Raw genomic sequence first — 18784 nt, 5'->3', positions numbered from 1 at the left:
TTGATAATTTATTTCGGTCACAGGTATATTTTGACATTAATTCACAGACAATCATATTTAACATACATAGACCGAAAAGGTGAAGGCTGAAGCTTAAGCTTATTATGCCTACCCTTTATTCCTTGCCTATTGGCTTCAGAGCAACACACAGTAAGGGTGTGCATTGCCTCGAGTCTGACAATACGATACATATAATGATTCTCATGTCACGATTCAATATATCCCGATATATCCCGATACTAAAACAGTAGATGATATATTGCGATTTATGAATAATTACTTCTAATAATACAGTCAACTACACCTTCAAGCGAACACAATTGTAAGAACTATCATTTATATATTTAGTTTTAAATCATGAGAACAGTGAAGAGAACAGAAAAGTTCAGTGAATGAATTTTTGTGAAAATTAAAAAAAAAAATCGATTCAGATCCATTTTGAATCGATTCGAGAATTGTGCAGTGAAGTACCACGATATCACTGAATTGATTTTTTCTTCCCTAATACACAGAACTGAAAAAAAATAGTATGAAAGTTAACTATAAACACATAAACAGGACACAGTTGGACCTAAACCTTTACAACGATCTAGATCTAGATCTATATCTCAATCACAACTAACCTGATGCTTCACGCTGCACATTTGAAATATGTCCCTGACCATTAAAACAGACATTTGACATGTGAAATATGTGAACGACATGACTCCCATGCACTTCAGAACATGTTTCCAGAAGTCCAAATTACAGGGTTAGCACTAACACTGGTAGCAGCTTTCTTTTTACATAAGAGGACAATTTACTACGACTACTGTTTTTGACATCAAAACATTTGGGCTCCCATCCAGAAGCACTCCTCCCTTTGGCCGCAGGACTTATATACAGTACAGTGTAGTACAAATCTCAAACCAGTACCATCAAACTGAAAATAGCTTCTGAATGGAAGTTGAAACCTCATGATGATGAAAACAGTGTCCATAGGTCTGCTTTTTTTTCTTTTACAAAAGGACAAATGAGGACTCCTTCTCATTCATTCCTTTATTGAAAGTTTGCTGACTTTTTCTTTTATTTGTTGGTTTTATGAGTTTATGGGTGAAAGATCAGAACAGTCTGAACCAGATACTAAAAGTGTGCGGCAAAATCTGTGGTGTTCAGATGGAGGATTTGGTGTCTGTGTGGAGACATCGGGTGCTCCAAAAGTCTAAGGCCATTCTGAGTGAGTCTAACCATATACAGCGCTCACAGTTTGTGCAAATGCCCCCTGAGAGACGATATGTCACCCCCACAACAAAACACCAACCACTACACTTTTATTCCTTCTGCCATAAATCTTTTAAATGGAAAGTAAATTTGCTATTGTGTCCCTGATGCACAGAGATTTGAATGTATGCCGTGTGTTGTAGGGGTGTGCAAAAATATCGAAATATCAGTATATCGTATCGCTTAAACTGATGATACAGTATCGATATCGTGGGCTTCTATATCGATACAGGTGTATTTTAGCTCAATTATTTTGTTACAAATACAGTTTTGTTGCTTGTTGATTGGAAGGAAACTCATTTATGTGACACAATTGACATTTTCAGTTTTTATTATTTAAAATGTTTGTGTTTCATTTGACCTTTGCACAAGAAGTGGTTTAACAAAGACTTTTAGTATCACAGTCATGATTTAGATTTTATTTTTTATTGAACCGCATCAAATCGATTTGAAATATATCGTATCAAGTCGAAGGTGCACTGTATCGAGATATGTATCGTATCGTGGCCTATGTATCGAGGTATGTATCATATCGGCAACTTTTTAATGATACCGAGTGTGTTGTATATATTTGATTTACTTTTTTATTTTATTTATTAATGGATTGTGCTCGACCAGAGATGTGTAAACCGAATTGCCCTTTGAGATTAATAAAACTGTTGATCGATTGACTCCTGTGACATATCCACCGTTAGTATCTCTCTCTCGCCTTCCTCCGTACCTGCAGCCTGACGGCGTGCTCGTGCTTCCTCTTCATGTCGTTGATGTGCCAGGCCACCCTCTGCATGGTGTCAATGGCCTCCTGGACCACCTCCAGAGTCTCTGTGTCCTTCTCCAGGTGGTTGGCGATCTCCTGCACAATAACAAACACATAACATGAGGGTTTAGAGAAAGTGTGAGGATCTCTGCACAGACAGGAACACTCATACTGGGACCATATGGCTACTGGCTCAACATTTGGCTTCTCAGGTTGGGGGTTATCCACAAGTACTGCTTTTAGAAATGCAATAAAATGACCTACACTGTTGACTAGGCCTGTCACAATAACACATGATGAAGTACAATATATTGCCAAAGTAAATAGAGACCATAAACCATGTCACTACTAACTCAGTAGAGATGTGACATTTGCTTAACGAGTCGACTTTTCTTGATGATTAATCCGTGCGTCATTCATTTGTTCATTTTTCAAAATAAAACCAAAAATAAGAAAATGAACAAACAACTATTTTCTTCATTATTTGTCTCTAAATCCAAAATGAAAGAAACAGATAATGATTTGTTTTTTCAGTTTTCGATTTTGTGTTTATCGAAACAGGACTAAACCAGGAGTAAACCAGGAGTAAACCAGGACTAAACCAGGACTAAACCAGGACTAAACCAGGTCCAGGACCAGACTGGGACTGAGACTGGGATCAGGACTGGGACTGAGACCAAGATCAGACCAGAACTGAGACCAGGATTGAGACCAGGAAGAGGACAAGGACTGAAAACGGTTTAGTCCTGGTTTAGTCCTGGTTTAGTCCTGGTTTAGTCCTGGTTTAGTCCTGGTTTAGTCCTGGTTTAGTCCTGGTTCAGTCCTGGTTCAGTCCTGGTTCAGTCCTGGTTCAGTCCTGGTTCAGTCGAACTTTTGCGCCACATACGGACTGAACCAAGACTAAAACAGGACTGAACCAGGACTGAGTGTTGCGACGAACCCAGAGGTGCACCCGTGTAGACTGTTGGGTGATCAGGACTGAGACCCAGACAAAGACTGAGACCGGGACCAGACCAGGACTCAGACTGGTTTAGTCCTGTTTCAGTCTGTATGTGATGCAAAATCCGGCATCGCAGTTCAAGTCACGGAAACAGGAAACTGTCATTATCCGTTTTTTCCATTCTTCATTTAAACACAAAATCAAAAACTGGAAAAAAAAAAATCAGTTTTTATCTGTTTTTTCATTTTGGTTTTGGAGACAAATAATGAAGAAAATACTTGTTTTTTTGTTTTCTTATTTTTGGTTTCATCTTGAAAAACGAATGAACGAATGATACACAGATTTTTTTTAAAAGAACCAAATCCTTTTTCTTTCCAATTTTTGTTATTTATCCACTGTTTGACGCAGAACCAACACAAGAATCAGTACAGAAGCAGAGCAGGCAACATGAGTGAAAGCTTTGTGCGCAAAAACCTAAAAAAACCCAAACACATATTTGGCATCTCAATAACAGTTTTTAATAAATTATTATTGTAGTGCAACATTTTATTTTAAATTTCAAAATTTCAAAAGGTTAAACTCACTTTCACACTCAATTTGAACCATTTTAAAAAACAGATCTGAGTCTTGGTCATGTCTTTCTGTGATTAGTTTTAGTTGTAATGAGTTCTCAAATTTGCTTGTGTCATATAAATAAATAAAGAGCCAGAGGACCTTTTGAATGGCTCTTGATCCTAAAGATTCAGATTCCATAAAAGAGCCGAAATCCTATTATTATTACCCAGTGCACAGTGAGAGGGTGACATAACGTATGGCTATAAATCAGTTGCAATAATGGCCAAGTCCATCAAATGTAATGTGGTTGCAGTATTTTCCAGTCTGATTTATGATTTGTTTATTTAATAGTGAGAGACCAAGTTACTCAAAGTGTATAGAAACAAAACAATAGCGTCTCCTGTAACAGTATCTGTGGGTCTGCCTTTTAAAAGTCTTCTGAGGTAATCTAATCCAAAGCTCTGATCCGACTGTAACTCAATTCATTGGGAAATCTTTCCTGTGAAATGTGATTTGATAAATGTGGGGCTCGTGTGCAGCTCAGAGAATACGGAGACTTGTTTTGAGCAAACTGTTTTCAAGCTATTTAGTTTGGAGTTAGTCAAATAATAAAAGTATGTTTACTGTCCTTTTTGGAAACCGTTCATTTGGATTTCATGTTTTAAAACTTAATAATAATGTATATAATGGGATAAAAGTCATGTTTGACTGAAGACAAGGCAACAGTTTATTGTTTTTTTCAGGTGATTGGAAAAAATACCTCATGTTTTTCTCATAATGCAGTGTAAAGAGCTTTGGGTGTCTTAAAAGGTGCTATATAAATCCAATCATTATTTATTATTACCTGCATGACCCTCTCCTAGACAGCTGTTTCTGAGTCATATTCTGTACTGTATAGATAGATGGAAATAGTTAACCCGCTCGCTGGTTTGTTTCATTCACACACGTTTGAGTAATGGCTTATTATTAGTCTGTCTCCACAGCTCAAAATGCTCCGTTCCACCTTGTGATGTCGTGTAGTGGAAGTTAACAGCTACTGTTTATCTTTAGTTCAACAGAGATTGGCGATACTAGGTCAGTCTTTCCCAACTTTTTTCTGGGGACCCATATTTTAAAAGTCACAGACCTTCGCAACCCAGGTCAATAGACATTATTCGTAAATCACAAAATACATTTTTGACCACTGTTGACAATTAATGAGGATATTTTATTTTTGACTGTGTGAATGTGTCTCTCTGAACAATTATAGTATTACTCATCAGTATTTCGCAAAAAATTGGTTAGGCAAGGCGATGCTGCTGAAAAAGTGAGGGGCACAAAGAAGCAGTGAGGAGTGGGGTGGAGGGACGGAGATATTGCAGACCTACATGCAGATTGTGACAAGGCGACACCAAAAAAATCTTTTGTGACCCACCCAGTCTTTGGGAAACAATGTTCTAGAGAAGGTGTATGGAGTTTAAAAACATAGTGGACCATTTCCTTTATTACCACATAACATCACATGGTGGAACAGAGCGGAACAGCTCACTCTAAACATGTCTGAAAAAAACTAAACTAAACTAGAGCCCATATTATGTTATTTTATGACCTATTTTTATGTTTCCTCACCAAAAAAATACCTGGAGTTGTGTTTTGTTTCATTCACATGTGGAAAATTACCGCAAGGTGGTTACATCACAAGGTGGAACAGAGCATTTTGACCTTTGGAGATGTACACTATGGGTCAAAAGTTTTCGAACACCATGCTTTTTCCAGTTTTTTACCGTTTACTGTTGACCGAAACGTATTCTAAACTTTTGATTCACCTTTGGCAGATATAACAGCTGAGCACACTCGTGACTCGTTCTTTTTTACAATAAGTTAAGATTAGATTACAATAAGTTCTTCCCAAGTCTGTTGCAGAAGTTCCCATAAATGTGTGGCACTTGTAGGTTGCTTCAATTTTATGTTCAGTTCATCCCAAACTAGCTCGATGGGGTTTTAGTCTGGACACTGTGCTGCTGGACACTCCATGTTTTCAAGCTTTACCATCTTGTTCTTTTTTCCTGAGGTAGTTTTGGCAGAGCTTGGACTTGTGTTTTGTTCTTTTATCTTTTTTTTTTTTAACCTCTGTACCATTTCAAGCTCTTCATTGGACTTGAATTGCAAGAAAAAACTGGAAAAATTAGGGTGTTCTAAAACTTTTGATGATTGAAAGTGTTACTCAAACATGTGGATAAAACAAAACACAACTCCAGGTCTGTTTTTGAGGACGTAACATTATCATAACTTGGCTTAAAGTCGACAAAAGTAAACATTGCGTAATACAGGCCCACTAAAGCAGCTGTCTCCCGTCTCTCTCCACGGTGTATCTTCAGCAGTGTTACGTACGTGCAGGAGCAGGTGGTACTTGAGGATGCGCTGCACTGGCTTGAGCAGGTAGGAGCCCAGGGGCAGGGAGTGTTGCAGACGCTCTTGACGCTCCCGGAACAGCTTGGCCAGGGCTTTGTTCCTCATGCACTCAGTGAGAACAGCCACCGACCTGTGCAGACAACACACACACACACACACATGAATATGAGGAAAAACACCAGCTCAGACAATTATATAAAGCAATAAACACACCAGGTTAATGCCCCAGCTACTTCAGATCATAACTCTGATCTGATATTGGGTACAGAACGTTTCAGGCAGATTCAAATGTCAAATTTCAAAAGACAAAAATAGTGTACCGTACTTGGGTATTATTGCGCAGTTAATTTCGACTTAGACAAACTTTATTGATTGATTGATTTATTGATGAATTATTTGGACAAAGTAGGTCACGCAACACAATATAATATCATAACAAAGAATAAAAAATATAGAGATAGCAAGAGACAGGTGTGAAATAAGACAATTAAATATGTACAAGTCAAAATAATACAGAAAAATAAGTAATAAAATATACAATCTCAGCTTTATACAACAGGTCATAGGAAGACAGTGCAACGATGATATGATGATTGACAGGACCTGGGGCTATGAAGCCGCGTATCATTCGTTCATTCGTTTTTCCAAAATAAAACCAAAAATAAGAAAATGAAAAAACTACAATTTTCTTCATTATTTGTCTCCAATTGTTTAAATGAATAATGGAAAAAAACGGATAGTTTCTAGTTTCCGTGACTTTAACTGCAATGAAAGACTGAACCAGGAATAAAACATTATGGACCGGGACTAAACCAGGACTAAACCAGGACTAAACCAGGACTAAACCAGGACTAAACCAGGACTAAACCAGGACTAAACCAGGACTAAAACAGGACTGAACCAGGACTGAACCAGGACTAAACCAGCTCTAAACCAGGATCGAACCAGGACTAAAACAGGACTAAAACAAGACTGAACTGGTCTCAGCCCTGGTCTCAGCCCTGGTCTCAGCCCTGGTCTCAGCCCTGGTCTCAGCCCTGGTCTCAGCCCTGGTCCTGGTGCAAAAGTCTGTCTTGTTGTTTTTTATTTTTTTGGTGTTATATTGAAAAATGAATGAACGAATGATACACGGATTGTTATTTGTTACATAAAGTTGAGTTCTTTTACATTTAAGACATTTAATACAAATAACTTTAATGCTTGGAGAGACCAGCTGAGAAAAAAAATGTCTCAGGAGGTAGAGTGAGGCATCTTATAACCAGAAGTGTGGTTTGATCCAAGTAGTGTCCATGGGCAAGACACTTCAGCACTTAAATGTAATATTTTAAGGAATGATTTGTGGTTGGAGTGGTCGTGGAGCCATATGTTCAGTGATGGAAAGAATATATGAAATATATTAATAAATATGAAAATGTATTTAGTTACAGAATATCCAAATTAAAATGCATTGTATTGTATTCTGTTACACGGTCCAATCAAAATACAGTGTTCTGAATACTAAGAATACTTTTATACAGAGTTTCATGTAGATTACTATTGTGTAAAATGAAACATAAAATTAAAAACTGCTTTATATTTAGTTTGTGCATTTCTTATAACTAATTGGAGATTTTTAGATAAGCAACTAAACTGTGCTGTAATATAGGTACTCAAACACATATATTCTGTACATGTATTCAGTTATTTCCCAACACTGCACATGTACAGTATGCTCTTCAAAGTCACTTCATAATGTGTATGTTATTCATTCAGTACATATTAAACTCCTACTGTAGCCAAAGCTGCAAAATGAGGCCATTCACCACAAACACTCATGCCCAAACCACATTCATACTCGGAAATATGGGTGTGTTTCTTTTCAAGTGTCTTGCCTAAGGACACAACAAATAGAGCTGCTGCTGTCTCGCGCTGTTGCACCTAGTTTTCCTGGCGAACTCCCATGTACTAATACTAATAAGTACGAACCTGACCCTGCCCTGTTTATCTTCTGAGATCAGACAAGATCAGGATTTGACAGGAGGTTTGGCCACAACAGGGAGTAAACAGTGAATCAAAAAGAAACGAATAGCGCATTGCTTTGTTATTTTCTCCATGGAGGTGTTATTTACGGTGGCCGGCAAGTGCAAAACACATTGACAAGTTTGAAAATAAAGTCGCATTTCGAATACACGTTTACGTCTTGAAAACAAATTCCAGGTTTCATAAAGCATATTTGCAACCGAGCCAACAAATTTACAAAACACTTGTACAAGCGCCGAGACAAATTTACTGCCATAACCCACAAAACTGTCAAATAAATTTAACACGGCTATAATCAGAGAGTTACTGTAGTCAGAACATATCTTTCTTATTTCTGTTGAATCACTTTTTTCTCATTCGTCTCTGCTTTTTTAGGACATTCCCTTTTCTTCAAGAACTTTTTTGGTTTGTATTTGTGTTTTTGCCACATGTAAATTTGTCTCAGCGCTTGTACAAATGTTTCGTGTTTTGTGAATTTGAATGTGTTTTATGAAACGTGAATTTGTTTTCAAGATGGAAATGTGTGTTTTAAATGTCCTTTTGTTTGTGTGTGAAATGTAAAAGTGTTTTGCACTTGCCGGGCACCGCAGTTATTGCTTTGTCTGGAATGTTTCACTTCATGGAGACCAAACCAGACCAAGTTACAGGTCAGATCTTTGGAGAGGCAAGCCCGCTCACAGTCAGAATGTCTGTTTTTCTAGATATTTTGAGCTATAAAACCACCTGTAATTCAGTAAATGTGAAGTAGAGTTGTTTAATGTCATACTGTGGAACATTCCAGGCAGAGCAATGTCATATCCATAGAAATAAGAAGGTGAAGGAGGAAGAGCTGCTCGATTATTAAAAAAAATAAATAAATAAATAAAATCACTCGTCAACTATTATTTTGATCAATACTGAAATCATGATTATTATAATTTTTTAGTTACATGATGCATTTATTCAGCATTTCTCTTTCAACCCCCCCCCAAAATCCCAAAACAAAACAATCCCACTTTGGTATTGATAATTTACCCAAAACTTTCAAATAGAAAATAAATATAGGCTACAAATATGAACGTTAGAGCAGTTTTGCGATGTATAAAACATTAAATCCAGCTGTTCTACAATCTTAAAATTTAAAAAAATTAAATAAATATACTGATTTATATTTTTAAAAGTCCCAAAATAAACTATGTTAAGCTTATTTCAACTCAGTTATATGATTATTGGAGATTGTTTGACACACAAATCAAAACTGTTATCAAAATTCGATTAATTAAGCAGCCTTCGATGGAGGCTCCACCAGAAAAGTTACACAATGCACCTATAAAATAGCTGAAAACATCCAAGAAACTGCTGAAATGATTAACTATAATTCAACACAACACATTCTCTTTTGTATATCATAACAGTTCCCTCCCCCAAAGTACTTACTGCATTTAATTTTTGCAGAAATCCGGAAACTATTTGGTTTTGAAACAAAACGGAAATCGCAGATAAGACATCGTGCCAGCTACATACCAGATTTTTTTTATTGGGCTACTCGGAAGTCATATTAAATCAATGTTTCCCCTGTAAAGCCTATTAGGACTCAATTTTCTGGTGAGTGAATCGTCCCGCTCCCCCCGTTCCCCTCCCCACACTCCATGCGCTGTGTGTCTGAATTCCTACGCGCTCAGAACAAGCCCGTCATTGTTGTGGAGGAAACCGGAGAGAGCCAGGACATCTGCGTCGGGTCTGCCCAGCGTGTGTGCCCTTCGGTGGGGTCACCAGCTGCGGAGGGATGGGGGTACGCGAGCTTCACTTTTCCGACGAAGGGGACAATGGGCGTTTCATATTAGCGCCAACACAATCATGGTCCAAAATAGGATGTGAGGGGAAAGTCCAGATATGTGTGAACGACGATATAGAATGAAGTCTGGACCAGCTGGCTCAAAGTCCAACTCATTTAAAGGTGAATTATGTAACTTTTCTGGTCCCATTAAATGCTTTTCTTCATGGAGATGTTCTTGCTTTGTCCAGAATGTTTCACAGTCTGGCTTTAAACCTTTCTATCTTCATGAAGACCAAACCAGACCAAGTTACAGGTCAGATCTGTGGAGAGGTGACCGCACCATTTTTCAAGGTATTTTTGAGCTCTAAAACCACCTGTAATTGAATAAATGTGAGGTAAATGTCACTCTTTGGAACATTCTAGTCACAGAAACAAGCAGGTGGCAGATCCTCCACAAAAAAAGTTACACAATGCAACTTTAGGCCCTGTCCACACTAGTACGTGTTCGAGTAGTTTTCGTTGCAGATGCAGTGTTCATCCACACTAATCCGATGGAAAATGGCTCCAGAGACGGAACAATCTGGTGTCGCCAGCTTCCACGAATTTATCTGAGTACAGATCTGATCCAGCACTGTGTGGACGCCTGAAAACGCTGATAGGCTGACGTAGGAGCTCTAGTTGCCATCTTCATTGGACCACGTCACTGTGACTTGCACCTTCCTGATTCGCTGGGTTCGTGACATCGGTCATGTGACGCTATTGTGGAAAACAGTTTAAACAAACCATAGACAATAGTTTTAAAATCCAGTGTCACGTTCAGTCATAACTGAACCTCGTCGCTGGATCACGAAAAGACTGTTTTCACGTTTGCCATCTTCCTTGGCTTGAAATCAGCTGCTGCAACTTCAGACACGGTGCTCCACTTTCTTATTTTTACCGCCCACGTGATGTTGTTGCGGACACAGAAATGACGTGTCTGGACGCAGTTCGTTTCCGATACAAATCGTTTTCGAGACGGTGATACGGTGATTCGTTTCAGTGTAAACCTTAGTGTGACCTTAATGCGTTCCATCCTTCTGTAGAATGAACACTACAATTGAGTTTTGAATTGATACTTTCGCGCTGGGGGTGTTCTACGTGTATTTGTATTGTTTTGGCGAAATGTTCAGCAGTTACCATGGAGACACAACGCACACATTAGCAAACACAGATAAGTTTTAAGGTCGTCTGAAAACTCAAGAAAATTGATTTAAACCTCACATTTTCAGGAGTCTGATCAATACAAGTGTTCATGGTCCTATTTATGTGAGAGAGACTTGTTTAACAGCACAAATCATCTCACCTGTTGTAATTCCTGTTAAGACCGTTTTTTTCCGGTCATATTGCGCTAAAATAAAATTCAGATTAAATTCGAGCAAAGCTTCAGACAGAACAGTGGCTCCAGTTAGCCGCCCCGAGGGAATGTGGATGACATCAGCTGCAAAGTCTCAATACTCTGATGATGGAAAACAAAAGAAACGAAAGATGAAAGCAGCAATCCCTCACATTTGATTAAATATATGGTTTGAATTTCAGAATTTTACTGTGTTGTGTCATGGGGGAGGACAGTGAGTGAGGGTCCGCACACTTTCTCCTGTATTTGTGCAGAATTTGTTTATTGTATAAGCAACTCTCAAGGTCAAAATATGTCCACTGTTTTCTGTCCACATCTAATTATAATGCATTTTATTGTCCCAATAATCAGGAAGAGCATGGTAGCATCACTGTGACATTTTTAAGCGAGTAAAAACAGCTACAGTGCCTTTTAATCTAAATTGGAGCACCATTTTGGCCACTTATTTGTATCTTGTTTATTTCAGTGTCATGTTGTCTGTAATATTTGTCCATTGTTTGTTTATGTGGTCGTTTTTTAATGTCTCTTTGTGCACTGTTTACACATGTTTTTCCACAAATAGCAAATAAACTATCCTGATTTAAAAAGTAAAAATATGTTGAGTGGAAAAATGCAAGTGTGCAGCTTGTGCAGAAAAGCAGACAGATGACTTATTCTTAGTCACAAAAACATTGGACATGATGGACAAGTTGTTTTGGTTTTCAAGATGATTATCAAATCAGAGAGCCTCACATGTGTATCTCATTTGGGTTGAAATCGAGTTGGTTTAAACCTCAAATGCCTCTGTCTGATCTGAATGGTCACGACCTAAACCCCAGCAAAGAGAAGAACTTGGATTTGCCCTCTATCTGCAGGTTAAAACACTGCGATTGTTGTATATTTTGACTAATTACGCCTTGTTTGACACCAGTTTCTTCCCATTTTTACTACTTATTTTTAATTTATTACCATTTATATTTTTGTTCTTTGTTATTATATCATATTGTCACGTGTAAGCTACTGTGTCCAAGTAATTTCCCTTGTGGATGAGTCAAGATTGTTGAAGTCGAAGTCTAAGAACGCAGCAAAATACACAGCTACCGTTGGTGACTGAATGAACTGTACAACTATTGCTTAAGGCAGGAGAGGGCAATTATTTTTTCCATAGGGCCATATGAGAAACAGAAAATATTGTGGAGGGCGAGGCAAAATACTTAACTCAGTACTGCTTAATATTAATTGTATTTCTTTATAAAAAGCAGTAAATAGCTTTAATTTTACAAGCTGATCAGACTGGTAAGAGTTTATGTTATGACTAAGCAATGAAAAAGTGAGGTTTCCTTACAAAAAAATTCATTAAAAACGCCTCTAAAATAAAAAGCAATGCAGCTTTAGTCCATGCATGAGGTAAAATTATAAAATATGTTATATTTTGTAATTCCAAAATAAAGTCTGGCTTGGTTACACACAGCCATTCCTTCATGCCGCTATTTAGACACTGACGTCTAATTGTCGGAGTAGCAGCATAAACATTATTTTTCAAGTGTCCCACTACTTCAACTTTTTTTTTTTTCCCCCATTGTTGGAGTAGTTGCACTTTACTATTTTTCAAACATTCCTCTTTTCCGACATGAATAATATTAATGTGATAGCCTATTATACTTTGCGCTCTCATATATCTGAAGATAAGTTGACCATATTTTCGTTTGTCAAAACCAGGACACCGTATGGGGGTTGAGAGGTGGGGCCCCGTCACAGACACTGAGCTACTCTCACCTGGCAAAGCATTTTAATGTTTGATGTTTGTGAGCTTTGAGGTCCCTGACACCCTCACTGGACACCGAAACATATGTGCCTGCTTTGCACAGTCTGCAAATGGCCTCACACTTGTCCCGACCTGGACGGAAAGCGGGGAATTTCTTGTTCAAGTCATCGTTAAATCTGCATTTGCTCTTCGGCATGTTGCAGGCTGGCCAACTGTTTGTGTCTGCCCGCTCCTTCTGAGTTACAGAGAGCTATGAAAGCCGGTCAAGTGAATGGGCCCAATGAAAGAAAAAGAAAACCCAGACATTTCCATCACCTTACATATAAATAAAAAAAAAAAAAACCCGGACGGCCAGGACAGGACATGACAAACTGACATGTCTTGGAAAAAAGACATTTGGTCACTCTATCTTAAGATGCTTAGGCCGGATCAGAGAATCTTTTGGCAACATAGGACATCAGACAGTGGGAAAATGTCCTAACTGATCGCCGTGGGAAACAGTCATGCATTTTAAAAACATGGGCCCTTTGTGCTTCATTCGTTTCGTCATGTAGGTGATCTGCGGAGAACACCATGTATAAAAAGTGTCGGAAAACTGGCACGTCTAAAGAGAGACATGTCGTAATGAAGGGATGATGAAATAGGCGGCGAACCCTGTCTGGCTTAAGGGTATTTGAATGCAACTAAAACTGGCACCTGTAATAAAGATGTAGGCTAATAACATGTACACGTTTTACTACTGTATTTTGAATAGGCCCATTATCTTTATTCTCTCGCACAGTGACTTTCCGGTGTCACGTTTCTCACAATATAGCGCCAATTAGCCTGGTTTGACAACAACCGTGATTCCCCATTCTCTCTCATTACACGGTCATTGTTTGGCGTCCACGTGCCCCGTCACATCGCCACCGTAACTACAGCCACAGGTGAAGGTGTTCGCGTACTGTATCTCCGTTAGCATCAGCACCAGCCTCACGTTTCAACCCATTTAAGCTAGCACAATGCGCGTCGACACAAAGAGCCCCGTCGAGGCTAGGCCCCGCGGTGGCGCTACGGCTAAATAAAGCGTTAGCCCTGTTAGCTCGGGGCCTACAGTACAATGCGGCCCTGTCACTGCGCCGGCTGTAAGTCTGTCATTGGGGACAGGATAATAGAAAGTAAATGGAGCAGGGAGGAGGGCGGTACGCGAAAGTCTCTCAGGCAAATCTGATGCTAGACAAGAAGACTCCTGCAACGGTGAGTCCAGGAGGAAAGAAAGGAAAGACGTACAAGTGGGTCAAGTGTAAACAGGTTCATACTGGGATTACAGTAGGAGCAAACAAAGATAAACTATTTCACGTCTTTAGAATAGGCTCAATTCGCGCTTACGTCACAAACCAAACCAAGAAGACGTTTGGAAAGATGCGATTACAACTTCCCAGGCCCAGTTTTCTTCATCTCCATGTCATTGTAACGTTCCATCTAGGGCTGTCAAAATAACCGCAAAAATGAATTACTGCAGTACTAAGAGGCCCACCGCCCGTGACCAGCGTGACCAGACCCAGAGTCTTGCACGGGTCCGATTTTTAGAGACCCACACCCGCCTGGACCTGTTAACATTCCACCCATTACCGCCCGTGCCTGTGATAACCCAGGACTAAGGTACGAGCGCGTAGACTGTCGGGTGACTGCAGAAGAAAGGACTGGCATAGAACTCGGCGCCACACGGAGGTAAGTGCGGCTGTTGCGCCGTTCCTAGTTCCGTCATGTTCGGCTAATCAACAATTACAACCATACCTCAGTTTTCATCATTTCCCCACTTACGCACAACTCCGAGCGCACTGGGTACATGCGATTAGAAAAGATAAGGGTGCCAAATTCAAGATTATTCCAAAGAGTACCTATGAATGCAGTCTTTTATTTTACCGCTGATGACATTTACTTCAATGGGCTTTATCACTGTCAGTTTTGATTGATCTTTGAGCCCAGTGTCGGGAACTACATCAGAAGTTGTCATTGCATGTTTCCAAATGTCTTCCTGGTTTGTGATGTAAGCATGAATTGAACATATTAACGTGTTTTAAGTGTCTGCAGAGCCTCCACAGTATTTAACCTGTTTTGGGTGTTAGAATACGGCGCTTTGTTGTGATGACACTTATCGCAATGTCAACTCCCATTGGACACCACAGTTTTCTAAGGCAGTGGATTTGTTTATTATATTAAGTCGTTTTAGATGAATATCATGATTTAAAAGGTGCAAATTATAACATAATGATCCACTAGATTATAACTACTGTATTTTTCAGACTATAAGTCACACTTTTTCATGGTTTAGGTGTTTCCAGCGACTTATACTCCAGTGTGACTTATATAAAAATGTTCACACTGACAGCCATGAGAGGCTCTAGTCTTGTGTGTCAGTATTTGCTGCTCCTGTTCCTCCTGTACCACTGTCACTTGGCTCTACTGCGCACGTCTCCTGCAGAAAGAGCCTCTGTCCTGTCTGTATCATGTCAGTTGATCGCAAAATTACTTCTGTACTACTGAAAATAAAAAATTTAAACAAACTTATAAAGACGAGAAGAAGACTGAGAAGACTGAACACAAATGCCCCCACGAAAAAAATCATATTTTGCAGATTAAAAGTTGTAAGTAGAGAAATATTCTGCCAAAAACAGTAATCCAGCAGCAGAAAGAAAATTTGGAGTGAAACCGGAAGGGTGCACCATGCAACTTTCCTGAAGTCACTGGATGGATCGACAAAGCCTGGACTTCAGTGACACCAAAACCATCCTGTCGGGATTCAGAAAGGCCGGAATAATTCTAACTGGAACTGATGCTGAGTCTGACGACAGCAACACAGAAGAGGAAGCGGCGCTCTGTTTACCTCTGGATGTCGTGGAGTTGCTCAGAAGTGACACCGAGGATGAAGAATTGAATGGATTTAGTGATTTGGAGTGAGATGGAGAGTTTAGTAAACTTCTTCTGTTCTGTTGTTTATGTTATAGTTTATCTGAAGAACTGTTCATATGTGATGTTAACAGTCTGTTGTTCTCTCTTCTATTGTTATTACTACAACTTGACTTTCAAGATGAAATGTTGGTTCTTAGTCTCTGATTTTAGAAAATAAACTTCCATTCAAAAGTGTGACTCATATGTGTTTTTTTCTTCTTCATTACACATTTTTTGGCTGGTGCAACTTATAGTCTGAAAAATACAGCATATAGCAGACTCAAGCTCAATATGTCTTTTTGAAGTTTGTCTACTGCATATCAAGGGACAAAGTTATGTTATGTATATGGAATTTTAAATCTAAACCTTCACTTTGATTAGCTCTATAAATGTATGTTGCACCCCAAGGCCCCCTCCTCTTTCCCAGAGCCCGTCTGGGAGCAGACTCTGGGACAATAGGAGATATGAGCTGCCGATGGAGGTATGCAAAGTACAGGAGGGCAGAGGAGGATCAGATGACAGCAGTGCATGATGGGATGGTAGATACAGAGCAGGCCTGTTGTTTAGAAAGAGGAAAGGAGGACACTACATAAACAGGAGGAGGAGGAGGAGGAGGAGGCTCACCGAGGGTAGTTGGTGCAGTACTGGGTGTAGATGTGGAAGTCTTCGCTCTGGAAAAGATAAAGAGGAGAAGTTAGATACATGTAAAAATAGTATGTTTTGGGTTTTATGCTTTATAATAAAGGTTGGGGGATTATACATTTTAAAAAGTAATGGGTAAAACTGGTGATTTTTGTTTTAATCTGTATAATAATTTCTCTTGTGGATCAATAAAGTTTGTCTAAGTCTATTGCAATATCAATCCAATGAGTTCTGTATTAAAATGCATTGAAACTCCTCTATAAAAACATTTACCTTGGCTATGTTTATTTAAAGGTGCATTGTGTAATTTTTCCGGTGAAGTTCCCCGCCATGCTTGTCTCCATAGAGATGTTGTTGCTTTGTCTGGAATGTCTCAGTGTGGCATTAAATACACCCATCTTGTATTTACTTAATATAAAAATTGTTTTTTTATTTATTTCATGAGGTGAGTGGGCTTGACTCTCCACAGATCAGACATGTAACTTGGTCCTGTGGCATCACCTGCTGTCACCTTAGAGATAAATAAGTGTAATGTCATGCTGTGGAACACTCCAAGCTGGTGACGGACCCTCCACCAAAAGTTAGACAGTGCACCTTTTTAAATAAATCAAATTTTAAAAAGTATTATGTGCAAATAAACCAAAAAAATATAAACACATATTTCAAAAATGGAATAAAAAATATATATGGAAAACATCAAATATGGTGCAACAAGTGTGATTTATGAAGCAAGTAATTTAAAAAATATATATTTTAGCTCCAAATCCTCACAGTCTCCACCCTTTACTTTATGGACAGTGCCGCAAACCTTTGACCTTCTCTCAGGCTTCGTTTATATGACGACAGTCTGAACAGAAGACGCAAAAGTAGCGTTGTGTCTTCACTATTCTGCATTTAGACAAGCGTTTTTAGGAGGAAATATGTGTACATACAGTGACACAAAAGTGTGACATGTTTGCTTCTGTGTAGTGTATGTATATGACGTAAACGCGTACGTGACGTGAGCAGATCTGACCAGAGTTTTGCGTCTTGGGCAGTGTAGACGGAAACGCTATGGTGGAGCATATTCAACTTTTCCACTCTGGAGGGTGGTTTCAGATTTTTGCATTTTTAAACCCCAAAAACGCCATCACCGTCTAAACGAAAGGCACTTCCGATAAAATATTTTGTCATTTTTTTTGTCACCTGCAAGCGTTCTCGTGTAAACAGGCCCTGAAAGAGCCTCTTGATGACGTCTCCTGAAATGGTTTTCACTTCACAGCTGTGCCAGGTCAGGGTCAATAAATGTTAAAGAGTACAAAGAAATGTTCAAAGCAAAGGGTGGCATAATATTTGTAGTTTTGATGCCTTCTGTGAGACTCTACAATGTAAATAATCATGTAAATAAAGAAGAAACATGAAAAAGTGTGTCCCAACTTTCAACTGGTAGTTTCAAAGGCATTCATGTGTTTTATTAGTTTCACAAAATCAATTTTCAGTATAAAATATTCTGCAAAAAGTTCATTTGAGTCCATAGAACCTGCTCAACTCCAAAGTGGACAGAAACAAATAACTACAGTGGCTGCAAAGGGTGGAAACTCAAATCGGGGACACCAGACACATAAATTCAAAATAAATACACTGTTACAAAACTATCTGACTATTAGAGATAAATGAGCAGTTTACAATGGCAGACATAACAAAAACTTGCACTGTTTAGAATTCCACTTTCAATAGGCTCAAGTTTCATGAAAATACCAGCGAAACTACCACCATTATGACGCAATACGTGTAATTATCAACACTTTCTCTATAATATTATATTCACTCTGTCAAAACTGTTTCCTTCTGGTATTTTCTACAGAGACTTATTGAACATTAGCTCGTCGTATTTAGATTAATGCTACCAATGTACGTATTCTAGTAAAATCCTGAAAAACAAGAGCGCAAAACATCACAATTTATTACCAACTCAGTCCACAAATATGTTTTTATTACCAGCATAAAGTGAATTTATTATGATGAGTGAAACCTTAAAGTGGCAGTCTCAAGTGTAGTAAAAATAAACAGTGCATAAAAAGTCCATAGTAGGGCAGTTTGCATTTTTTCACACGTGTCAGTGGTTGCGTAATCTGCCCATAATGGTATACAGTTAGTAGTAATGGATTGGTTCAGTTATACACAGTACATACCTCAGTACATTTTTACCTCACTCACTTACTTATTACGCAAAATTTTGTAATGTGAGTTTTAAGCCATTTTGTTACCTTCTTAAAAACAGACCAGGAGTTGTGTTTTTGAGTACTCCTTTAGCCTGTCTACATCTCTAAAGCTCAAAATGCTCCGTTCCACCTTGTGATAATAATAAATCTTTATTTATAAAGCACTTTTAAAAGAAAGATTTACAAAGGGCTGTA

The 18784-nt window shown here is 38.7% G+C and overlaps 1 protein-coding gene across 1 annotated transcript in view; it reads right to left on the bottom strand.

Annotated features, from left to right (window-relative positions):
• LOC110162709 (pleckstrin homology domain-containing family G member 1) overlaps window positions 1-18784 on the bottom strand; it is a 106254-nt gene that overhangs the window by 12981 nt on the left and 74489 nt on the right. The window contains exons 5-7 of the mRNA XM_055149513.1: window positions 16371-16417; window positions 5883-6033; window positions 1982-2113 (exon numbers count right to left, since the gene is read on the bottom strand). Coding sequence (XP_055005488.1) covers window positions 1982-2113; window positions 5883-6033; window positions 16371-16417 — 330 coding nt within the window. The remainder of the gene's footprint in view (window positions 1-1981; window positions 2114-5882; window positions 6034-16370; window positions 16418-18784) is intronic.

Source organism: Boleophthalmus pectinirostris, unplaced genomic scaffold (assembly GCF_026225935.1).
Source record: "Boleophthalmus pectinirostris isolate CB_2022bp ecotype Guang Dong unplaced genomic scaffold, ASM2622593v1 HiC_scaffold_13, whole genome shotgun sequence".
Classification (NCBI taxonomy): Eukaryota; Metazoa; Chordata; class Actinopteri; order Gobiiformes; family Gobiidae; genus Boleophthalmus; species Boleophthalmus pectinirostris.
Note: the sequence above shows the minus strand (reverse complement) of the source record. Positions and strands in the feature narration are given on the sequence as shown.